The 27,122-nt window shown below is 37.4% G+C and overlaps 1 protein-coding gene across 5 annotated transcripts in view; it reads right to left on the bottom strand.

Moving 5' to 3' along the window:
- The window catches only part of LOC150103872 (serine/threonine-protein kinase Nek7-like), a 199,502-nt gene that overhangs the window by 158,579 nt on the left and 13,801 nt on the right, over positions 1 to 27,122 (bottom strand). For 3 of the 5 annotated variants that reach the window (XM_090396582.1, XM_090396579.1, XM_090396578.1), the window contains exon 2: positions 6,635 to 6,854. In XM_090396582.1, the coding sequence (XP_090252708.1) occupies positions 6,635 to 6,802 (168 nt within the window). In that variant the 5' untranslated portion in view covers positions 6,803 to 6,854. The remainder of the gene's footprint in view (positions 1 to 6,634; positions 6,855 to 27,122) is intronic. The other 2 variants (XM_090396577.1, XM_090396580.1) reach the window with 1 other exon arrangement.

Genomic DNA, 27,122 nt, shown 5'->3' with positions numbered 1-27,122 from the left:
TTTCTCAGGACTCTCATATTTGCGGTCTCTAGTCTTTGGTCAAGTGTTTAACTTCTGACCCAGCTCTCAGATCCATAAGTTAAAACTGGTTTGAACACTGTCTTGTATACAGCTAATTTAGTGTTCCAACTAATTTGTCTCTTATTCCATATGAATTTATTCAATTGACTTCCTCCTATACCAGCTTTGTTGATTCTGTTGTCTATTTCCATATTTAATTTACCATTTTCACTAAAAATCTTGCCTAAGTAGCTGAAATGTTTTACTTGTTCCACAGGCTCTCCATTCAAAACACAATTGACATTTTCAACGATTCTACCTATTTTCATTGTCTTTGTTTCCTTTTATTGCTGACCTTCATACCATGTCTTTTTATTGCTGACCTTCATACCATATCTATTACAACAGTTATTCAATTTAGTCAGGGAATCTTGCAATCTTGTAGTGGATTTATTTAGAAGTATAACAACATCCAAATAAAGCAAAATTTTATAATAATGATATAATAATAATATAAAAATTTTATAATAATGCTTTCTTAATAAGACTAGTGTTTTTTGTTTTTTTTAATGATAAGTGCATCTACAAGAGGTTATTTAACTTATAGTACATTATTACCATGAATGGGCATAATGCTTATGTCCATTCATGGTAATATCTAATCTATAGCCTCTAGATTGCACTCTTTAGGAAATATATAGGAGAGAAATTCCAAGACAGTAATAGAAGGAATGAATAAAAAGAAAGAACAATTTTTTCTGGAAGTTTGAAGTTGAACTGTGAAGGATTCTTGAATAACTAGTGCATGTATTTTAACAGATGTAGATGAGAGTAGGGAAATTATCAGAAGTAATTCTGATGAACAATGACCGTGGAAATATTTGAAAATACAAGCAGCAGCATAACATCTATATGAAAGAAAGTGTGAGAGATGGCTCATTAATGAACTTAACTTCTATAATCCTACGTAATTTTAAAGAGATCTTAGGGGCCCACTCCAAATGTGAAAATAGAATAAAATGATTGGGCAAATTTGCATATAGTTATCAACTGTTCAAAGATAGTGATGCCTTGAACAAAAGAGAAAAACTTTTTTTAGATGATATTTATGTAGATTTTTGATTATATAAATTAATATTTATGTATATTCCTATAGATGATATTTGTAGTATATTCATACCGAGAGAGAGAGAGAGAAAGTCTGAATGTTATAGAGTAATCCCACTAAGAGAAATTTCATCTTTTCTAGAGATGTGGATGTTGTCAAGAATAAGACTAAAAAAAGTGACATGTGTAGTGCAAGTCTCATCAAATGAGAAAGAAGACTGCAGTGTACTGTCATCAGAAAACTTGTGTACTGGATTTGCAGAAAGACAGTGAAAGGTACTAATATACAAGAGAAGGAGAGCAGATGTAGGAATAGAGGCTTTCAGAACACCAGCTTTACCCACAAAATATGGAGATAAAGATGTAGCTACCATCATACGTAATATGCTTCCAGACAGACATTCAGACAGCAACCGACTTGCAGAAATCAGATCACATAATAGGAGAGTACTTGACAAGCCTTTGGATCATCATCATCAAATTCCTGCCATGTACCCTCAAGGGGTGTACAGAATATGATAGTACTACATGAAAAATTTACATCATTACTAACTTCAGATTTGTTCCAGTACCTGACTTTTCGCTGTTCGCCCTGGTTCCCTGGAGAAAACAACGGGGGCCTTGTTTAACCGGGCAATGCCTCAGCATGAAATTTTGTCATGTTGTACCATCATTTTGTATTGTATTTGTATTTTGGTTTAAGCCAATAAGAATACAATTTGGTTGGCTAAATCCAAAATTGGCAGCCCATCCTCATTTTCGTTCAGTATCCAGGTAGATACCCAATAGGGTGCACCACGGGAAGGTGAGGATTGGACATTAGGTCAGAATCCCTGGTCGGTTCTCCGCATTCCTTTAAAGGCTATGTAGTGGGGTCTCCTCTCAGTTATACAGCTTTGACCCTTAAGTACCCCTTATGGATCAAACCCATTCAAATGCCTCAGAGATATCAAAAGCAGCCACTTAAATTTTTCCTACCTTTTCCACAATATTTGTCCTAGAATCTATAAGTAGCATAGATTAAGTGTTAATAATTTTCTCCATTATTTTAGAAACAACTGAAGTGAGTGAAACTGGACAGTACTTAGATGGCAAGAATTTGTCACAATTCTTAGAAATGGGTTAAATATGGGATAATATGACTGTAAAAGTCTGCTATCCGACTACTGATGAGATCTTACTGATCTCATTAACTTTATAAGGATTTGTCCTAGTTCTTCCTTATTACAAAAGAGTACTGTATCGTCAACATACTTCGGATTACTGATAAATCTGCCACCTATCCTAATTCCCGTGTTAAGCTTATCCAGTACTCCACGAATGATGTCCTCAGCATAGATGCTAAACAGGTAAGGAGAAAGTAGGCATCCTTGCCTAACTCTCTTTCCAACTCAAAGCCAATCAGTTAATCCAACACCTCCTTACTGTAGCTGTAGCTTCTTTCTCACTGTACAAGTTAGCTATATATATTGTATAAATCAACTTCACTGCTTCCTTCTGGACCAAGTCAGGTATTTACTGAAAGATCTTGGGAACAACACCCCCCCACCAAAAAAAAAAAAAAAAAAATTCAATGATTGAATGGATTTATGATTTGTTAACACATGTTCATAGATAAGTACCTCAAGCATAAGAGAAAATCTTATTTTTTGGATGCTAAAGAGGAAATATTTGCTGAGAATGATTGGAAGTTAGAGATATTCCCCAAAAAACTCATCCATAGATTTTGGTGATGTCAAGAGTAAGACTAGAATAAAAGAGTTCTTTTTTCGAGAGAAATAAGAAAGGATTGAGTTTTACTGATAATGAAATTAACGAGGTTATCAGATCCTCACTGAATAATGGCTAAGAAATCAGAATTTAAGGTTTATAGAAGTCAATGTGTAGTTCATCAAATGGGAAGGAGTAGTGCTGTGTTGTTTTCCTAAATCCAGAAGTTGTTTGGAGAATAACTTGAGTTTTTAGGAAAATATTATTAGCCAGTCTCAGATCAAATCTTGCAATTTGATCTGAGAGTGGCTAATAAAATCTCAAATGGAAAGGTTTAGAAAATGTATTTATTTACACACACAAACACACACACACACACACACAATATAGATATAAATCAACTATCAAATTCCTGATAACTCTATTCACTCTCCAAATACTCTTGATCTCTTTTTAAATAGTTTTCCTTCCAGATACACTGCAGAGGTCACTTCTCCTGTCAGTAACTCAGACTATAATCTTGTGCAAGATTATGAGCCTTTTGTGAAAGAGTCCCCTCTCCCACAAAATTCTCTTCTTCCAATCACTCCCAAATTCATGTCGTTTAATACTATAAAGTTGTCAAGTGGAACGACCTCCAAAATTTCTAATTTTCCTTTCCATAGTCTCAATGTTGCTTCTGCTCCTTCAACCCCAAACACCTGCTCCCAGTAAGTCACAGAAATTATTTTCACTGGCATGAAGACCAACTCTCATTCTACCCAAAATCCTGGTCCACTTTTCAAGCCCTGGTTCAACAGAAAGCATAACAAAGCATTTGAAGAAAAAAATTCAGCTTAATCAACAACCAAGAATCCCCCCCCCCCAAGCTTTATACTCAGTGTATGGAAGTCAACTGAATAAATTCATATGGAATAAGAAAGAAATTAGTCAGAACACTAAATTAGCTGTATACAAGACAGTGTTCAAACCAGTTTTAACTTATGATATGAGAGCTGGGTCAGAAGTAAAACACTTGACCAAAGACTAGAGACTGCAGATATGAGAGTCCTGAGAATCCATAGGCATGAACAGATGGCATCAATGGCAATATCATATCAAAAATGAGGATATTAGGAAAGAACTTGACATTGTCAGCATCCAGGAATGCGTTAGCAGAGCTAATCTCAGGTGGTATGGTCACTTAAATAGAATGGGAGAGGAAAGATTAGCAAAACAAGTGTTCTCTGCCAGGTTGGCAGGAAAACGACCCAGAGGAACACCAAGATATAGGTGGATTGATACGGTACAAAGTGCCTTAGACGATAGAAATATAAGATCTGATAATGTTGGAGTCTTGACAAGTAACAGACTGATTTGGAGGAAAATTGTAGATAGGAAGTTAGTAATGATGTAATTTTTTCATGTGTAGTACTGTCATATCCTGTACACCCCTTGAGGATACATGGCAGGAATTTGATGATGATGTATGCTGAAGCATGTGAGAAATGTAAAACAGTCATCAGAAGATCTAATTCTGATCTCATAAAGAAAGACCAACAACAGTGAACTTTCCTCCTGTCCAAATGGAAGCCATGCCTTCTGATCCCCTGCTAAGGTGATCAGAAGTAACCTCTAATCACTTACACTTCCACCTCTCTCTCCCATCCTGATGGCACCACTGTTATCCGCAGATAAAGCTGATCCCTTGTATCACTCTCCAACTTCTGCATAGATGAGCAAAGCAAAATACCTCCTACCATACCAGAATCTGAACACCGTATGGCTTCTGTAGTTTTTTTGGGAAAAAAAAAAAAAAAAAATCAGAAAATTAATAATTAACTTGGACACTAAAAATAGTTTACTTCTACTCGTGGGATCTCCTAATTGTATTCCAGACCTAACACCTGTCCTGTATCATCCCTATGATTCATTTATATCATACTTAGCTGGTATTTAGCCCAGTGTGTGGAAGTAATCATATATCCAGCTTATTCTAAAAAAGGGAGATAGAAGTCTACTGTCAAAGTGCTTGACTAATCACCATCAACTCATTCCTCTCAAAATAGTGGAGAAAGTCATTAATAGTCAATTTCACTATCTAGAAGCATGCCAATTTTTGGCCAGCACTTTTTGGTCAGCGGCCAGACTACACTGAATACACTGGTTCTCACCTGATCACCGAAGTTAAGCAGCATTGGGCCCCATCAGTACTTGGGAGGGTGCTGCTGGCTTTCTCTTTTACCAGCCTGGTTGGCTGAATGGTTAGCATATCTGCTCTCTAGCCAAAAGGCTGAGGATTCAAATCCCACCATGGGTATGGATGTTTGTGATTGTCTGTGAAAATACCAGTAGTGGTGGTGGTGGTGTGTAGTAGATGGTGTGTCGGTGTAGTTGCAGTTCATTAGTGGATTGAGTGGTGGAGACAGAGAGTTGTAGAGTAGGTTCCCTCCCTCAATGAGTCTTTGGACTCCCTGGAGGTGTCAGGTAATAATAATAATAATTAATCAGTGACCACCAGTGTGGACTGCCACCATTGAAGGCCCAAGGCTGACCTCTTAGCCTATATTGTCCACTATTGAATATGTGCAGTGGAAAGGTTTGGAAAAAAGAAACGTGCTGTCAGTCTTAACATTTCCAGCACTTTTACCAAGTCTTAAGTTGAGGCCTGCTAAACAAATTGCCATCTTTTGGTATACCTGTTATCCTCAATAATTGTATAGTAAGCTTTCTCTCTGGTTGTTCATTGCATGTTATTGCTATTGATGAATCCCTCTCTTTGAGCTTTGCTACTAAGCAGGAATGCTCAAGGGCTCTGTTGTATCACCTGATCTCTTTTTCCAATATATAAATGACCTACTCTCAACCACCATTAATCCTACTCACAGCTTTGTAGATTACTCTCCATTCATCCTACTTATATGTCAATCCATGTAGTGTCGTACGTCTCCCAAGCTTTACAATCATTCTACAGCCATGCTTTAAACATTAACCTGCATATCATCCTTCCAGATAGTGTGACACACTCTGGTCACCTTCAACATTACCCAAAAGACTTACCTTTTCTCTCACAAAAGGGATCTAAGCTTATCTGCTCTTTACCTCAGTAATACAAATCACTAGAGGATCAAATTTCTCGACTTGGACTAACATTTACATCCAGCCTCTTCTGGCATAAACACATCACAGGAATTGCTTCTGTAGCATCCAAAAAAACTAGTCATTCTCTTCTGCTCAAGATACTATTTTACGTCGACCCTCCATTAACAGTATATAAATCCCAAATTCACCCATCCTAGAATACTAATCACGTTTGGTATGATGCACCTAAAAGCTTAAAAATTTTTCATGTTGCCCAGAAGAGAGAAATTTGGCTTATAGATGACATTACAGATTCGCTTCAGTTCTGTGTCTCATAGATACACTGTTTAAGCTCAGTGTCTGTTCCACAGATAATTTCATTATCACTGGTCCAATGAACTGACAACCATCATTTCTCCACTTTCTGTTGGACCTGTTAAAACAAGAGCAAAGTTGCTCAGCATTCCTTTTCAGTGCAACTGCAAATACAACAAACCTGCTTCTCTTCTTTTATTCCATCTACCTCTGTCTCCTGGAACAGCCTTCTTCATGAAGTGTTCCCAAACAACTATTTGCAAATCTTCAAGGAAAATGCCAATAAACTTCTATCTCAATTCTCATCTACAGCCCCTCCCCACCACACACACACATATGGCACTGTTGTGCATAATTATTGGTCCTTCACCTGTTATATAGGAGAGCAATATCAAAAAAATATATTTTTTTATGCTATATTTTATGGTTTGTTAAATCTTACCTGTACTTTCTTCAATGCCAGAATATTTCCATCAAGTTTACACTTAGTTCTATAGACCACACTGAATTGGCCTTTACCGATTTTTCTTTCCACTTCAAAATTACTTAAAGTACCATAAATAGAGTCATTAGTAGACAGTTTTGCTAATTCTTCATCTATGTTGTCCATGATTACTATGAACTAAGGATTAAAAAATTCTCTTGTGAATTCAGAAGGACAACTGAAATGATCAAGGTAAATGCATTTTAGAGAAAATAATGTAAAATAAATTTAATTTACTCATATAAAATTAAAATAAACGAATATTGAAAATATATAATAAAATATGAATTTATTTGCATTCCAATGTGATTTTTTTTTTTTTTTTTTGATTTTGCAAAGGCATTTGATAGGGTGTCATGTGATAAGCTGATATTTAGACTGCTACAAATAGGATTAAATATTTGGTTAATGAAGTGGATTGGAAAATGGCTGTGAGAGATATCAGAGTTGTGTATAAGAGGAGCAGTATCAAGGAAAAGGAAGATCACAAATAGGAGTCCACTTGGATCAGTACTGTGATCCTAGCCTTTTAATCTTTAATGTCAATGATAATGTCACTAGGTTGCAGGGATATATTATTAGTAATAGTGTCAATGTAGCAGCTTCAAGAGGATTTAAATAAGCTGGACATATGGGTAAATGAATGGGCGATCAGTTTAATGTAACTAAATGTATTGAAATCTGGGATCCACTGATAGGAAGCTGCATTCTAAAATTCTTCCTCTAATATTGGTGGACCTATATTAGAGGAAGTGGAGGAAGCAAGGGATCTTGGGATGAAAATCAATAAAAATAAGAACACATCTGGAAAATTGTGCTCAGATCTGGTCACCAAGGTTTGAAGAAGATAAAATAACCTTGGAGAGGGTATAGAGGCAGATAACAAAAATGATATTATGATTATTATTATTATCCACAGACCTCCATAGAGTCAAGAAACTCATCATGGGAGGCCCCACTCTCACATGCACAGCTCATCATACCTCAATTTAAATGTATTCACTGTCCCTGCACTCACCACACTCTCAGGCAATGCATTCTAATCACCCACCACTCTCCACCAAAAATCTACTCCCCACCACCCCCTTGCTCACACTCACCTTATACAGTATGAAGGATGGCCTCTTGTTCTTCCCTGTCTCCAAGTATTCTATAAAAAATCTCATCCATTAGCATGGATGAGATTTTTTATAGTTAAATAAAATTGATGTTAGATAAAATTAAATAAAATTTTTTATAGTTAAATAAAATTAATTAAAGCTGATGAGATTTTAAATCTCATCAACTTATATGTCTCCCCTCTTCCTTCTATCCACTAGGCTCTGTAATTTGCATTCTCTCAATCTTTTCATATTTCACATTCCAGAAACCTGAAACCAACTTAGTCAATCATCTCTGGATCCTCTATAAAAACTCATCACCCTTCTGAAAACTTGGTGACTAAAACTCATCATCATCATCAAATTCCTGCCATCCCTCAAGGGGTGTACAGAGGTGACTAAAACTGCACACAGTAATCCATATGCAGCCTGATCAAAATCTTGAACGATGGAATCAAAACATCCTTACTTATACATGTCAATGTTCTCCACAACATTCTCATAATCCGCTGTGTCATCTTTACAATTTTAGGAAAGTGTCCACGAAATTTCAAGTCTCTATTCACCACAACCCCCAAGTCCATCTCCTCCAAAATATCCCCACCAATCCTATACTCTGCCTCCCATCTTTGCTTCCCAAATTTTAAAACCTTATGCTTTGTAACATTAAACTGACATCCCCACACACCTGCCTTCAAACAGTCTATTTAGGTCCTCTTACAAAGCTACAACATCTGCTCTACTGTTTATAACTCTCCCCAACTTTGCATCATGTGCAAACTACTATATATCACCACTTAAGCCCTTTCTGATGTCATTTACATACAAATTAACCAACAATGTCCCCAAAACCTGATCCCTGGGTCACACCACTAGTGACTTTCCTCTTCTGGAATATCACTCCCCAATACACAACCTCCTGATACCTATCAGACTGGACAGCCAATCTCCAATCCAACACACTAATCTACTATCCAACCCCATCTGTTCCAACTTAACTACTAGTTTGTCATGTGGTAATCCATCGAAAGCCTTTACAAAATCTAAAGATACTACTGTATATGCATCCTCCCTTATCCAATGTATTCACCACCTTGTTATAATTAAGCAGATTGCTAAAACACAATCTTCCTTTAGCAAACTCACGCTGTACATTAACGAGAATTCTACTGCTGTCCACCCCCTTAAGAATCCTTGTCCTCACCAACTTCAATACCTTGACTGCAATCCAGACAAGCAGATTGGCCTATAATTTGAAGCCTTAGTCTTATCAACCCCTTTATGAAGCAGAACAATTTTGCCATCTTTCCATTCCTTTGGAACCTGGGCTAATCTAAGACTCATTAAAAATGAACATTAAAGCTGTTGTTAACTGCCTGGAACATTCTCTCAAGATGTTGATATACCATCAAATCCCATGGCTTTGTTAACATCATTTACTCAATGCCTCATATATCTCCTGCTCACTCACCATCAGTAGTTCCTCTCCCATTCCCACTGCTCTCAAGTTCTGCTCATTTAACACTTCTACTATATCCTCCTCAGTATTTATCATTCTTCCATTATCATTGACCATCATCCTCCCATAATCATTCTTCCTTCTACTGGCCACATATCGAAGAAAAAACTCCCTAGGATTTCTTTTAGTGTAATTTGCTAAATACTGCTCATACCACATTTTTGCTACCCTTACTAAGTGAGTCACCTTCCTTGCTTGCTCTCTGTACTCCTCATGCAAACTAATTATCTCCACTCATCTTGTGCCACCTCCACAATGCCTTTTCTTCCAGATTGCATGCTCCACCTCTTCAGTCATCCATTTTACACATACTTTGTTTAATCTCCTGACCTTTTGGAATACATTCAGTCATTGCCTCTGCCAGATAATTCCTGAGTAGAGGCCACACAGCATCGATTTTCTTCTCATGCAAGTCCTCATTCCATGATATTGCTGCAAACTGCCTCCTGAGTTTGTCATAATCACCTGCCTTATAGTTCCACATATAACTCTTTCTCACAAAAGTCCTGAAATGGCTCGACTTTTGTGAGAGATATCTTCTGATGAGATAATCAAATCCAAGACCCTCAATCACATGTAACTTTAGTTATATACTGCTTAAGGTAGTATTCCTTAAAAACTCAAGAAATTTACTTTCTTTGGTTCCTGATATTGTCTCTTCATTCCAGTGTATTACCATAATTGAAATTACGCATAATGATCACCCTTTTCTTATTAGCCAGACTAATTTGTCTAAACATTTCCTTCTCACTGCCTTCCACATTACCAGGTCTATAGCAATACCCTACTAAACATTTCATCCTGTTCACCTCCACTTCACACCATACTGCTTCAAAACCACTGTCAGTATTTGCTCCTTGCATCTCCATCCTAGATGGGCACAACTCCTCTGCTATCATCATCATTATTATTTTACAGCATCTCCATGCAATCCAGACTCATTGTGGGAGACTCTAATCAACCATCTTACATCAAATCTTATCATACCTCGCCTTGAATCCATTCACCATTAGGAAACTCATAATCAATTCTGGCAATCTATTCCACTCACTCACCACTTTCCACGCAAAAGATCTGGTCTGCATACCCTTACTAACCAGTCTCATACAACTACCACAGATGGCCCAGTAGTTCTCTGACTATCATCAAAAACACTCCTTCTTCCTTTCTGCTTCGTCTGTCTTTGTGAAAGACTACATATCCTTCCATCTCTATTCCTGTCAAAATGTCATCATCATTCAATCATGTCTCACTTATACCAACATTTTTTAGGTGAATGAACTCTATCAATGCTATAATTTCATTTCTCTTATTTTGAATACCTCCAGCATTTGTAAACATACACACTAGCTTATTTCTGTTTTTATAACAAGTCCTACTAACACCACTTCTCAGACGTAACTCCTCTACACTCTTCCCTGTTCATTCTTGTCTATCATCACTGATATTACACCTCTCCCCAGACCTAAATATTATCCCCACATCCTTCCCTTTCATATGCACTCATAATACTCCTAGAACCATCATCTACACTTTTCATGCAGTGTCCCCCCCCTCCCATTCATCCTGATCTCTCCTGTTTCCATGTCCACTCTGCATTCCTGCTTTCTTATTCTCTTCACTCATGCCACTCACCTCTTCATTCGCAAACTTGCCTACCTTGATATCCTGATCTTCTACAACACGTCTTGCATTCTCAGGTCTTACATTCACTTCAGTCATTCTCTCTTGCAGCAACAATTTCTCCAAATAAACGTGTGGACAGACTTATGTGTTCGTCGAACATGTTGTTTATTATTTTAACGGTATAATAGAACACAGAAACTAAGTAAATAATTAATTTATTAACTTGATGGTGATATTTCGCTGGTATTATAACCAGCATCTTCAGAGCACAAAAACACTGTTTGTCACAATACGCGAGACTAAAACAACATGGTGTACTTAAACAAAATTGTAGCAGCAACACAAAGACTAGAGTCCTGATTTTGGCGCCCTCTATCTGGAAAAAAAAAAAAAAAATGCTATCATATATTACTAGAGTCCTAGAAAAGTGCTAGTTTTTTCTTAATATGACTGTCTCCCAGATCTTCAGCAAGTTGATACAGCCATATTTGTTGAGATTTGGAGTGTGTTTTAGGGCTTCTGTCGCCTCTAAGAACAATCTCTCTGATTTATATGGGTTTCTGTGTAGTACTTTTGTGTTTTTCCAGTTGATCCTGTGTGCAGGGGTATCCAGAGCATGGGCTGCTAGGCCCGACTTCCCATAATGATAATTCTGGACGTATCGTTTATGTTCGCTGATGCAGATATTCACAGTTCTTCCTGTTTGACCGTAGTAGGCTTGATTGCATGAGCAGGGTACTTGGTAGACTCCTGGATGTGATAAAGGAGGAATGCTGTCCTTGGATGTGCTGTCCTTGAATGCTGTCCTAAAAGCATCTTACAACACCTCACCCTAAAAAGCTCAGACTTAATAGTAAGCTTTGACATCACTTCACTATTCACAAATGTACCAGTAATAGAAACCCTCAATCTACTGAAGTCACACTTCTCCCCTGATATATTTGAACTATTCAAATTCACAATACATGCAGGATATTTTACATGGAAAGGGAAAATATACAAATTGATGGGACAGCCATGGGCTCCCCCCCCCCAGCCAACTTTTACATAGAACACCTGGAAAAACAAGCAATCAATACAGCCACTCTCAAACCAACACTTTGGCTATGCTATGTTGATGATGTGCTTGCTATTTGGCCACATGGCCCTGAGACATTGAAAACATTCTTAGCACATTTAAATAGCCAACATCCAAAAATCCACTTTACTATGGAACTGGAAGCCAACAACTGTCTGCCCTTCCTAGATACACTCATCACACGTCCCCCAGATGGTTCCTTATCATTTTCAGTTTTCAGAAAACCCACACATATAGGCTGATACTTACACAAACAATCACACCATCATCCTTCTCAACAATATGGCATATTAAAAATGCTAACCCATAGAGCGAGAGCAATCTGTTCAAATGACAAGGCTCTTACTGCTGAACTGACTCACTTACGCCACACCTTCTTGGCCAATGGCTACAATCCATAAAAAATAAACAAAATACTAAACACTCCTAAGAAACCCCTCCCACCATCCACCACAGAGAACTACAACAAAACAGTCACCATCCCTTACATTAAAGGCACATCCGAAAAGATCTCAAGAATTCTCAATAAACATAAACTACGCACTACATTCAGACCATGTAGCAAATTAGCCACCCTCATCCGCTCACCCAAGGACAGCATTTCTCCTTTACCACATCCAGGAGTCTACCAAGTACCCTGCTCATGCAATCAAGCCTACTACAGTCAAACAGGAAGAACTGTGAATATCCGCATCAGCGAACATAAACGATACATCCGGAATTATCATTATGGGAAGTCGGGCCTAGCAGACCATGCTCTGGATACCCCTGCACACAGGATCAACTGGAAAAACACAAAAGTACTACACAGAAACCCATATAAATCAGAGAAATTATTCTTAGAGGCGACAGAAGCCCTAAAACACACTCCAAATCTCAACAAATATGGCTGTATCAACTTGCCGAAGATCTGGGAGACAGTCATATTAAGAAAAAACTAGCACTTTTCTAGGACTCTAGTAATATATGATAGCGTTTTTTTTTTTTTTTGTTGTTTTTGTTTTTTTTAGATAGAGGGCGCCAAAATCAGGACTCTAGTCTTTGTGTTGCTGCTACAATTTTGTTTAAGTACACCATGTTGTTTTAGTCTCGCGTATTGTGACAAACAGTGTTTTTGTGCTCTGAAGATGCTGGTTATAATACCAGCGAAATATCACCATCAAGTTAATAAATTAATTATTTACTTAGTTTCTGTGTTCTATTATACCGTTAAAATAATAAACAACAATTTCTCCAAATGACTCGCACCAAACCCATTCAAATGTAGTCCATCTCTTTTATACAGCTCTATTTGCCCCTCAAAAACTCATCACACACAGTCACAAAATGAACTCCTTTCTCCTCACACACCTCTGCTAGCACACCATTCATAATCTTTACTTGCCTTCTCAACTCATCATTATCATACCTGGGCAACATGCTGACTACCTTATCTACCACACTAATATCTTTCACTCTCCTTAACAGACTCATAACATCCTTTCTTACATTCTTCTTGTTACCAGTCAGATCATTCATGCCAACTACCACCACCAACAACTCTTTTGCTCACATACTCCTCTTATCCAATGCTTCAACAACCCTGCTCATTCTACCTCCTGGAAAACAGACTTTGTGCACCTTTTCATTCGCCACACCTCTTACCATCGAATCTCCATACACTGCCACTCTCAAATCTTCCTCACATTCCATGCAAATCCGTAATTTTCCTTAGTTCATTCCTCATACATTTAATATCTTGCCTCATCTTTGCCAACTCTGCTTTCATATCTTGAATTCATTTTTCAGTGTGATTTACACAAATTGCATTTTCACTACCTTGCATGTCCACTGTCTCACTGCTCACCACCAGCTTTCATACCACTTACCGTCGCTAACTCGCCATCATCTACACACACCGCTTTACCACTCAACATCGCTAATTCATTGCCACTTTCACCTGCTGTTGTACTGTTACAGCTCAAGCGCTTAGCCATACATCAACTCCACTTATTCCCATAGTGACATCCATGATCTTTTACCCATTACTGCTTATATTCAACGATATCTCATAAGTAAGCTGCACTTCTTACACACCCAAACTCTCTCTCATCTCTCTTATTTTTTCTCTCCACATAAATATCTTCAATCCCTCCCCAAGCGTGCATACTATATTCCTGGCATCTCACCACTTTTGAAAAATCTATGCCACTTGCATTCGTCTTTCGTGGCATCTTACATTTCATTGCCATTTCCCTCATGCTCAAAGCTGCACACAAGAAACAAAAAATAGAATTTTAAATACAGAATTATAACTACACCAAACACTGCTTACCAATCACAACTATTGTAAAACAATATTTAAAAAAACTATCACTAATTGCCACACACACAATTTCAAATTTTAAACTTATCTTTTCACAGTGATCTCAATGAACATAGCCCCTCTCTCTTCACCACCTAGTGACCAAATCTGATTTTACAATCAGGACAATAATATCAGGATTTTACAATGTTAGTTATGAGGACAGACTGAGAACATACAAACTACAGTTTGGTAAATAATAGATAAAGGGTTGACATAACTGAGGCATTTAAACTGTTGAGAGGTATTTATAGGACTGACACCAGAGAGATTTTTCATATAGTAGAACAAGGGGGGGGGTGAACTAGGACAATGAAGAGTTGTACAAGGAGGTGATGAGCAGGGGAATGAGAAGTGTTTTTTTTTTTTTTTTGCATTGAGGGTGGAACCATGGAATGCAATGTCATAAGGTGATGAATGTGCAGTCAGTGGATGGGTTTAAAATGTGGTATGACAGAGACTGTGCTGTCTAAGATGGGACCTCCACGATGAGTCTTCTGACTCCATGGAGATCCGGAATAATAATAATTAATAAAAGACTGCCTGTTCAAAAAATGTCTACAGGTTTCAAATTCTTTGGACACCACATATTTATAAAAGTCCTATCTGGTCAAGTTAACAGCTTCTTAAAGTTATAAAAACCAGCATTAATGATCACTTTATGCTAACTGCCAATCTTAGTAATCATTATGCAGGATTTAAGTATAAATATTTAGTTTATTTAGATTAGTGTGCTCATGTGAAGTCCTTCAGAGGATAAAATATGCTCAAACAACTGAAGAAATGGTTGGCATTAGGGAGAATGAAAGCAAAAGTGAAAAGTATGAAAGAACAAGAAATTGGGAGTAAAGAAAAGGTATGGAGATTCCATGATAAAAAGTGTACTTAATGAGAATGTGACAAAAGCATGTTTCCTAGGTGCAAAGATCAAAGATATTAGCTAAGCTTTTAGTATGCAGACAGAGAGAGAGAGGGGGGGGAAGGAGGTGAAAGAGTTAAATGTTTTGGAAGGTACGAATGATCTAAAAGGTGATAAGTATGTAATGATAGAAGATATGAAAGAGTTATAGGAAGAAGTGAAAAAGAAGAATGAGAAAGTAAAGACTGTGAGTCTGCTGCCTATATTATAGGACTGAATTGAGATAAAGGGCAATGATTGTCAATGAGAGGATTGTGTAGTAGGATGGTGTTGTGCAGTTTACAGATGTGGAGTGAATTTGATGGATGGACTAGTATATGCCTGACAGATTGTATCTGGATAGTTCTGGAGCTAGATATTTGGAGAAAGTGTTGTTCAGTGAGGGGTTGGCAGGAAAAATCAGGGAAATTAGAAGGGATGAGTCAAGCCCTGATCAACAGCCAAATACAGTTCTCCCATTCAAATCTGAATGGGTTGATAATGACATTATGCAAAACAACTGTGGGGCCCAAGGGGATGTCGAAATGCATGTACGCAAATGCCAGAAGTATCAGAAATGAAAGGACATGAAATGAAATGAAAATTACTAGCATGAGGACCTGCTTGACAGAAGATGATATAGTTACAGGGATAGAATGTAAAGGATATAGTATTTTCAGGGAATAGAGAGAATAGGAAAGGAGGAGGAGGAGTATTACTTATGACAGCTGATGAACTTCAATGACCAAAAATAGAAGCTAAGAAGGATTTTAAGTTGTCCGAGAGAGATGGTTTATTTGAGCTCATGTGGTGTAAAAGAAATACAGGATGTCCAAGAATTAGCTATCTATTTCAGTGAAATGGGACGAATTTTTTTAAAAACTCATGTTTATTGATGTTTATCATGTTTAATATGTGTTATAAATGTAAAAATATCTAAATTATTTCATCATTTTATTTTCATCTCCTTTCAGAACCCTAACCCTAATAATCAATACACAAGAATGCATCTTTCTGGTAACATCCCGTACCAGAAAGATGCATCCCGTATCAAAGAAGTGCGATGTAATGAAATCAGAGAAAGATTTACAAGGAAATTTCACAGAACCAGTCCTACAGACAAAGTGATTCGTGAACCTGTGAACAAATTTAAAAGAACTGGATCCATATGCAACAACGTGGGAAGATAACACTTGAGCAGCAAGATGTGCAGAATTTCTGGATGAGATTGAAAACAGAGATATTTCCATACATGGAAAGTTTCCTCAACACTGAATAAGATATTATCCAATAAACCTCCGTTTTCGATCTGATTCAGAAATTCTGCACACCTTGCTGCTCAATTTGGATAATCCACTTCATTTAGGGCACGCAGTACCTGAATTTGATAAGTTTGACACTGATTGTCAAATGTAAGATTGCCAAATGTAAGATTCTATGAACTGTTGTCTTGGATATGTTGAATCTTCGACTGGCTTCCATGTCCAAAGGCGACTGACTAAGGTAGTTTCTGACCTCTGGAATGTCGAGTATGAGGAAAGATTGAAAAGATGTAATTTGCAGAGTCTAGTGGAGAGAAGGAAGAGGGGAGATATGATAGAGACCTACAAGTTGGTAAGGGGTTGTTATAGGATCAATGGTGGAGAAGTTCTACAGAGAATAGTGGGAGATCAGGGGAGAACCAGAGGTCATACCTGGAAACTGTATAAAGAGGGTGTGAGTAGGGGAGTGAGAGGCAGGTTTTTTTCGTGCAGAGTTGTGAATGATTGGAATGCCTTGCCTGAGAGTGTGGTGTCTGCAAGGAGTTTGAATGTGTTTAAGACCCGGTATGATGAGATGTGTGTGAGATAAAAGGACCTCCTAGATGAGTCTTTGACTCCATGAGGTCTTGTTTAATAATAATAATAATAATAATTTGTATGATCTGGTTAGTGGTGAAATTCAGATTGCAGTTGATGGTGAGGGGCTTTTACAGAAAACAAAAGAATAATTTGGACTGATTTCTTGATTCACCTTGCAATGCACTGTACTAGTTGGATGCTATCATCAAAAAAAAAAAAAAAGCACATTTGTTGGTCTACAACTTTTTTTTTTTTTTTTTCATAAGAACACATTGTCACATACACACAAAACCTCAATGGCTGAGAATGGGAGGTCCTTCACCCTCCTTATATAAAGACCAACTAGCAGGGTAGCATTCTGGGACCTCAAAAAGTCACACAGCATTTCACTCTTCTTCTAATATGAACACATACATAGGAGAGAAGTCATGTTCAGATTATAATAACAGTGAGGACAATTTCACCATCTCTTTGAAAACATTATGAAAAACACATTAAGGATTCACCTTTCATATGGGGGGGGGGGGAATCATTACACAAGGCAGCTAACATGAAAAAAAGTGGATTCTTGTTGGAGATCTAAACAGCACAGTAGAGAATGAATACTAGACACAAAAATGTGTCAGGAAAATTTGGAAGAAACAGCAAAAATAATAATAATTATGGTATCTGCTGGATTTTTGTTCAAGATGGTGACTAGTCATTGCTTAACAGGTTCCAACACAAAATATACACAAATGCACACAAAGAGAAAACACATGAAATAAGAAAAGTCTCACTTATGTTATTGTGGACAGCAATATCATGACATATACAGGGAATTTTGAAATAGGAAGTGATCACCATTTCCTTTTAACTAGGGAAGGGAAAATGAATGTTGTATTGAAAAGAAAAATATATATGAAATTTTTAAAACTAATCAAAGTGGAGCAGCTTTCAGAGATGAACCATAGAAGCAAATATAAGAATATTATTAGGAAAACAGGATGAAAGAGTTTGAAAACAACAATCAAAACTTGAGACTCACTGGCAAACTCAGGAATAAAAAAAAAAAAAAAAAATACAAAATGATTCAGCAATAAAGTGTACTGAAAGTTCCAAGCAAGGAAATCCATGTGTTCTGAGAGAATATAGAGAAAAATGTAAAAGAGCAAAGTGGTTTGTAAAAGTAGTAAAACAAAATTCACATTTTGGTAAAAATACAGAAGACAAATATCAGGAAGGCGGTAAAATGTTCTGGAGACTGTTAAAAATGATTAGAAATGGAAACTGTAAAAAAAATAAGAGATTCAACAATAATGCAATCAGGAATACCTATCAGTACTTGAGATAAAGAATAAAAACCTTGAAATGTGGAAAGCCAGTTGGAGTTCATGATGTTCAATCACAAATACTCAAAAGACAGGATATTTAGTGGGATGTTACTACAACCCAAGAAGCACAGAGGGTGGGGACCAGGAGATGTTTAGATAGTTCAGCTTGGCAAGAGCAAGATGAATGATTGTTATGGGAGATTTTAACTACAGCAGTATAAATTGGGGAGAGGAAGATGCAATAAGGGAAAGGAATTTCTAGAATTCTTGAGGGACAAATGTCTTAGGCCAGATATAATAGAGGGAACAAGAGATTGCAGTTGAAGAGTTTTGGATTTGGTCATAGCATCAGAAGAGTTGATAATAACTGAGATGACATCTCTCCCACCAGTTGGAGAGAGTGACCATGTGGTTTTGACTTGGAAGATGAACACACATGCAGGAGTATCAAAGAGATGGGAACGTACGTGGAATTATAAGGCAGGTGATTATAATAGTCTTAGACATCAACTTGGGGAAGTTTCATGGAGGAAGGAACTGAAAGGCCAGGATATCATTAGTGCTTGGGAAATTGCAGGAATATTTGTTAGCAGCAATAGTAAGCTGTATTCCACAACTGAAGAAGAGGACACAATTCGGAGTAAAGTGGATGACAAACAATATTAAACAAGAACTGTATGTGAAGAAGAAGCTATGGAAGAGATATAAGGAGGCAGGTGAAGAGCAGATGTATGAAGAATATAAGACACAGGCCAGGAGAGTGACTAGTATGGTAAAGAAGGCGAAACTGGAATATGAGAAGAGATTGACCTTAAGATCCAAAGAAAATGCTAGGGAATTGTTTAGCTATGTGGACAGTAGGAGGAGAAATGATTGTGGAAAAATGACATTGTGGGATAAAAAAAGGGAATAGTGTGACTGATCCAGAGGACATAGTGGAATTGTTCAATGAAAACTTTATTGGAGTATTTCATCCTGGAGGAGTCATTTTAATATTAGAGGGATAGGGCAGGTTTGAGGTTTAGAGGTGCAGGAGGAGAGTGTGTTCCAAATACTGAGTACTCTGGATGTCAGTAAAGCTGTGAGACCGGATGGTATTTCACCACGAGGTTTGAGAGAATGTGCTAAAGTACTGACAGCTCCTTTGACCTGGCTTTAAAATGAAAGTCTGGCTATGTGGAAGTGTCTAATTATAGGCCAGTTTGTGTGTCACTAGTAGTTGTTAAGATCTTGGAAAAAATAGTGAGAGACCATATACAGCATTGGGGAGATGAGGGTAATGTTATCTGTGAGAGTCAACATGGATTTGTTAAGGGGCACTCTTGTTTTAGTAACATGCTAGCCTTTTATAATAAAGTTACAAGAACAGTTGATGAGGAAAAAGCATATACTGCCATTTTCTTACACTTAGCAAAGGCATTTGACATGGTGCCACATGATAAGCTGATATTTAAGTGGCAGTACATGGGTTTGGATGTCAGGTTGGTCAACTGGATTCAGGATTGGCTGTCCAATAGATATCAGAGAGTTGTGTATGGTGGGGCAGTTTCAAGAAGGCAGAGGGTTACAAATCGGCTCCCAAAGGGCTCAGTACTGGGTCCTATATTGTTTAACCTTTATATCAATGACATTGTCAGCGGATTGCAGGGGGATATTCAGTTGTTTGCAGATGATGTGAAGATGGGAAGGGTGAATAAGACAGATGGGCAAATGACTGAAGGTATCAGATTAATACAGCAAAACATAAGGTCTTGAGGTTTGGGACACATCGATGGGATGCTGCATACTCTATTGGATGAGCTATACTGGAGGAAGTAGGGGAGATAAGAGATCTTGGGTTGATGATTGATAGAAACCTTAAATTCAGGGGATATATTGCAAAGGTGGTGAAGGTAACACAGAGGATTCCTGCAATAATGAGAAGGATGCTGACCTGCAGAGATAAAAGAGTTATCATTCCATTGTATAAGACCCTGATCAGACCACACTTGGACTACAGATTTGGTTCTCAGATTTGGTCCCCAGGATTTGAAGGGGGTAAATTAACTGTGGAAAGGGTATAAAGGCAGATAACAAAGATGGTTTCAGGACTGTACAATTAACATTGTACAGTCCTGAAACCATCTTAGGGGGGGCCCTGTAATCCCTAGAAAGCATGTCCCCTGGGTGGTGGATAGGGGAGCCCACCATGTGTGTGTGTGTGTGTGTGTGTGTATGGTGGGATGGTCTGAATATACTGAATAAGGACTCATGGGCCATAAGGGGCAATCATCTTGATTGTAAGGGAAGTGGCACTCCCATTGACCCGTGGCTAGATCTATCCTCTCCTTCTTCTACTTTGAGGAAGATCCACTTACTTTAATCTTTTCCTATAAGGCCTTATCAGCCAACTCCTCTTATTTTATGCAACCTTATGCTATTAGAGTACTCGAGGGTCATGGGGTCTTTTCATTTCTGGCCTTACAACTATGCCCTCTCTATAAATCTCATCTCAATGGCTTTAACAGGCCTTTTTTTAAGGCCCACAACCCTCCAAGCATGCTTGGATTTCGTAAACCAAAATACGAGGATAGAATGGTCACCCCTATGCGTCAAGGTATTCCTGGCTGTGTGTTCACAGGGCCAGTTTGCCTGCTTGCAGAATGAAAAATGCCAGATAAACTGGCGGGAAAAAACCCTGCTGTCCACGCCCAAGACCGGCTAACTTGGCAATGGCTGAGGAAGATCCTTCAGCTCCTCACGTTGTCGACAGGAATCAAACCTAGGACACTCCTTCCCCAGCCATATGGTTGTGAAGCGCAAAGCCACTAGGCTAACCACGCAGACCTGCCCTCTCTATAAACCTTACTATAATTCTTCTATAATCTACTCTTTTCCCCTTCAATATACCCTATTCCTCCTAGGGGTTTAAATTCAGAAGAAGGCTAGTTCAGAAGCCTTAAGGTAGCAGCCCTACCACTCAACTATTTCAAAACAACTATTAGTAAAGATTAGAAGTAATTTTAATTACTTCTAATCTTATTATCTAATCTTAATTATCTTAAATTATCTAATCTTAAGATAATTAAGATTAGAAGACTAGATAATAAGATTAGAAGTAATTAAAATTACTTCTAATCTTTTACTAATAGTTGTTTTAATTTTTTACTAATAGTAAATTTCATCTTCTAATCTTTATCTTCTAATTAAGATTAGAAGATAAAATAGAATATAAAAGAATAAGAGCCATAGCTAAAAGAGAAATCAGAAAAAGACATAGAGAATCAGGGAACAAATTCGTTTCTAATTTAGAACATGATTTATATAAAATAAGACCCAATGTATATAAGATTTTGAAACACTTAAATGCAGATACCAGAGAAAACATAAAATTAAACACCAAATTGAAATTAGAAGAATTTCTAAATTACTACACAGAATTGTGGACAGACAAATATTTTAAAAAAGACAACTGGCAAACAATTAACGAAAATGAAAAGGAAATAACTAAAGAAGAATTAGAAATCAGCCTGAAAAAAACAAGAAACGGAAAATCACCTCGAGAAGATAAGCTAGGTTCAGAACTATAAAAATACGCAAAAACAAGATTCAAAGAAAGACTTTTATTATTTTTAAATAAAATTTATTCAACTGGTATCCCCCCAATAGAATGGAAAAAAGCAATTCTGATTCCTATCTTTAAAAAAGGTAATAGAGATGACCCTAAAAACTATAGAGGTATCAGTATACTAAATTCCTTTTACAAAATATATAGCAGAATCTTAAATAGCAAACTAATGAAATATTCTGAAAACTTTATTTTAGAAGTACAGAATGGATTTAGAAAAGGACGATCATGTACAGACCCGGCCTTTTGCCTAAAATTAATAATAGAGAAAAGAAGAGAATACAATTTAGAAACACATATTGCATTTATTGACTTTGAAAAAGTATTTGACAAAATTAAAAGAAAGAAAAATACCAAATAATATCCTAAAAGCTATCACAAGTATATATGAAAATAATCAAATACAAATAAGATTAAATCACGTGCTATCATATACAAGAGAGATAAACCAAGGGGTCTGACAGGGATGTCCCCTCTCAGCAACTCTTTCTAATATTTACTTAAATGAAATAATAATAAAATAGAATAAAAATTTACATCAAGGAATTAAACTTTCTCCTACAGTGAACTTAAACACTCTCCTCTCTGCCGACGACCAAATAATAATTACAAATTCTGAAGATAACTTATAGAAAGCTATCTTAGATCTAAATGAGATAGCCAAAGATTATGGTATGATAATATCAACAGAAAAATCAAAAACTATGGCCTTTAAAGGACAAGATCCAACAAGATCTAAAATAGTAATAAATAACAAGATCTTAGAACAGGTGAATTCATTTAACTACCTAGGATGTATGATCACATATGAAAATGAAAAAAAGATAAAATCCAAAAAATTGAAAAATATTTTAAAATAACAGGTTTAATTAACTCTATATTTAAATAAACCAAGTTCAAAAACAAACCAGACTAAAAGTATAAAATAAATTAGCCTTACCAGTCTTATTATATGGAAGTGAAATCTCAACAATAAAACAAAAAGACAAACGAAGATCAATAACAGCAGAAATGAAGTTTGTGAGAAAACTGCAAAGTATACTCTATTTGATCACAAAAGAAACGAAGAAATTATGAAAGAATTAAACCAAGAATCAGTAATAGAAAAAATTAAAAAATATGCACATAAATGGATGGAACATGTTCAAAGAATGAAAATAGAAAGATTACCAAAACAAGACTTAAAGTACAAGCCATTAGGAAAAAGAAAACCAGGACTTCCTCTTAAAAGATTCAACGACGATCTCTAAGGCCGGAAAAGGCCACACTAGGCCTAAATCGTTGATATGCATGATGATGATGATGATGACAATGTTAATTATGAGGATCGGCTGAAAGAATGTGGACTGCAGAGTTTGGTGGATAGAAGAAGGAGAGGTGATTGAGACTTTTAAACTGTTGAGAGGTGGTTACAGGGTTGACACTGGGGAGTTCTTTCGCTTGGTTGAACAGCAAGGAATGATGACAAGGGGCCATCCCTGGAAGTTACCAAAGGAAACTGTGAGCAAGAGGGCGAGGAGGAGTTTCTTTGCATGGAGGGTGGTTGAACTATGGAATTCATTGTCTGATAGAGTGGTGAGAGCACGAACGGTCAATGAGTTTAAGGAGTGGTATGATAGACTTTGTGTTTCCTAGAAGGGACCTCCCACGATGAGTCTTGCTAGACTTTGTGTTTCCTAGGAAGGACCTCCCGCGATGAGTCTTTTGACTCCATGGAGGTCTGAAGAATAATAATAATAATAATAAAAATTTGGAGGTGAAATTTTTTTTGCACTACACTGTATAATCCAAAAAGCATAATCAGAAGATCAAATTTCAGATGACCAGAGTAGAGCTCTAACATGACCATTTATACAAGGGAAATAAACTGAATATGAGAATTACAGAGGAATTTTACTATGAGAGTTTGAAGTAAGATTTATTATTATTATTATTATTCATGACACCTCCAAGGAGTCCAAAGACTCATCGCGGGAGGACGCCCACTATACAGCTGTCTCCACCACTACATCGAACCTCTACTACCAATCAACGCCACCTACCGCCCACCACAACTAGTATTTTTTGTCTGTAAATTGCGTGTGTTCTGAAGGGCTGATTTGTCTGTATACGGGATGAAAAACCTGAGTTTCCAGGAGAAAAAACCCTGCTACCTCCATATGAAATCGGATGACTCACCTTCGATTGAAAAAGTCCAAATAAAGATTCCTCCCGTCACAACGAGAATCGAACTTAGGCCTATTCCAATCGAGGGTGCAATGAACTGTCATTCTTCCGACTGTGGTCCGAATAAAGATTCCTCCTGTCACGACGAGAATCGAACTTAGGCCTATTCCAATCAAAGGGCGCAATGAACTGTCATTCTTCCGAATGTGCTACGAAGCCGCTTTTTTTTTTTTTGCAAGCATACCTGAGAAAAGGCTAATAAAAGCTATAAAAGAGAAACATGAGCTAGATTCAGACCAAACAGAGATTGTTAGGATCAGATTTTCACTTTAAAACTGTTTGTTTTAAAGAATTACATGGTTCCAGGAGAAAAGCTGTTCAAACGCTACAATTATATGATGCAATCATTACATTATATCAAGCATTACATAGTCTATACTTAAGTTATAAGTCTGCAGTTAAATTTGAAAGCAATAAAGGATAAAAAGATGGTTTGTGTAAAATCAGGTTTAGGAAAATATGCAAACTATCTCCAATGTTATCTATATAGATCACATGAAGAAAGAAAGTGGCTATGAAAAAAATTTGATATGTTAATTTTACTTCATTATTTTATGCAGATGTTTTAGTTCATTGTTTTATGCTCCATATAGAGTAGGGAGTGTGGAAGGCTTGAATGATTGTGAAGTTTTTGGAGATTGTCTTGATTAGGAGGATGAATGGTGAGCAAGAGTGGCTAACTTCCAGAGAGAGAGAGAGAGAGAGAGAGAGAGAGAGAGAGAGAGAGAGAGAGAGAGAGAGAGAGAGAGAGAGAGATGAGCTGAAAGAGGAGGTGGAATGTCTTGGGAATGAGATGAGAAATATGAAAGATGAGCTTAGGCATATGGAAGTGATGAATGCAAGGCAAATCAGTGTAGGAGTGAGAGAGAGTTATGGGAATGATAGAAAAGGAGAGAATTAGAAACAGTAAAAGAGAGGGAATGAGAGAGAGAGAGAGAGAGTTCTGGGAATGATAGAAGTGGAGAGAATGGAAACAGTCAGAGAGAGGCAGTGAGAAGAATGCAAGAGAGTGCTAGAACCAGGGATAGAGTGATGCCAGGACAACAGGTAAGTAGGGAAACACAGAGAGAAAGGGTTAGAGGATAGAGAGAGTGAGGGATACAGGTGAGCAATCAAGGAATAGAGTGGTAAGAGGTCTGATGTATGGAGACTCGATGATCTGTGGTGTGCAAGATAGGATGCCAGAGGAGTGTTTGCCTGGAGAAACAATAGAAAGTGTGGCTATGGCAATTAAGACGGGTGAAAGGGTGGATGAGATGATTGTGATAGTGGGCACAAATGATTTGAAAGGCAGTGTAAATTAAATGGCAAGAGAGCTGAGATTCATGCTTGAGGTTGTACAAAAGAAAACACACAGAGGGAAAGATAGTGTGTGTGTTACCCAGATATGATAATGACGAGATGAACAGAAGAGCAATAATAATGAATTGCATCATGGCCATAATGTGTCAGAAGAGAGGATTAGAATATGTGGATGCTTGGAGGGCACCTGAGGACAGAAAGGAACTGCATGCGAGAGATCTTTTGCATTTGAATGAGGAAGGACGTAGGCATTTGGAGAGATTGCTATTTTCTGAATGAGTAAGTGTGTCAATGCAGGGAAACTAGAATTCCCAGGGTGGATGGTAGCAGGGGTGGTCTTTTGTGGGTGCTTGGGGGAAAGGGGAGACGACATCAGGTAACACTCAGTAAAGTGGAGCCTGGAGGGGATAAAGATAGGTATAGAAGCAGTGGCATTTTTATGCTTTATACTAATGCCAGGAGTATCCGGAATAAACGAGATGAATTAGTGGCACTGATAGCATCAGCCTGGCCAAAGATTATTGGGATCTCTGAGACGTAGTTGATGGAAGATGATATAATAACAGGAATAGAAGTAGCAGGGTACAGCATTTTTTGGCAGCAATTTGAAGCAGATAAATTAACTGTGGAAAGGGTACAGAGGCAGATAACAAAGATGGTTTCAGGACTGTACAATGTTAGTTATGAGGATCGGCTGAGAGACAGTGGACTACAGAGTTTGGTAGATAGAAGGAGAAGTTATATGATTGAGACTTTTAAATTGTTGATTACAGGGTTGACATTGGGGAGTTCTTTCACTTGGTAGAACAGTACAAAGGAGTGATGACAAGGGACCATCCTTGGAAGTTACAAAAGGAAGCTGTGAGCATAAAGGTGATGAGAGATTTCTTTGCATGGAGGGTGGCTGAACCATGGAATGCATTACCTGATAGCGGTGAGAGCAAGAACAATGAATGAGTTCAAGGAGTGGTATGATAGACTTTGCATTTCCTAGGAAGAACCTCCCACGATGAGACTTTAGACTCCACAGAGGCCTGAATAATAATAATACATTTCAAGTGAACAAGATTCCTTAAACTGAATGAGAGCTATATAACAAATATAGCATGAAAATTTGAAATCAAAAAACCAAACTATTAAAAACATGCAGGGACACACAAAATTTCAACTGAGTTTTCAATGGAGAACCTATAGAACGAGTAAAATAATTCAGCTATTATAAGCACAATTTTTAATAAGATGGCAAATTAACAAACATCTGCCTCTTTATTAAAACAAAAGCTGGTATGGTGGAGAGCCAGTTGGAGAAATTTATACTGAATAAGAACATCCTTTAGCATCCCAAAACACCAATGCCATGACCTTTCCTGCTGATGGAAAACCGGCTTCTGTCCACTGTTTTCACTGCTATTTGGATTCTGGTATAATGGTGAATCTAAGTCTCATCTATAGTAATAAACTGATGCACAAAATCAGTTTTATTCTTGTTAAAATGCTCAAAGCACTGTTCAAAGATTTTCGTGTGAGTGCATTTTTGATTTGCTGTGAGCAAGCGTGGCATCCATCTTGTGCAAAGCTTTTTCATTTGCAAT

The sequence above is a fragment of the Typopeltis vanoorti genome, chromosome 8, assembly GCF_054136105.1.
Source record: "Typopeltis vanoorti isolate ZY-2024b chromosome 8, IOZ_Tvanoo_1.0, whole genome shotgun sequence".
NCBI lineage: Eukaryota > Metazoa > Arthropoda > Arachnida > Uropygi > Thelyphonidae > Typopeltis > Typopeltis vanoorti.
This window is presented reverse-complemented; position numbering and strand designations above follow the sequence as displayed.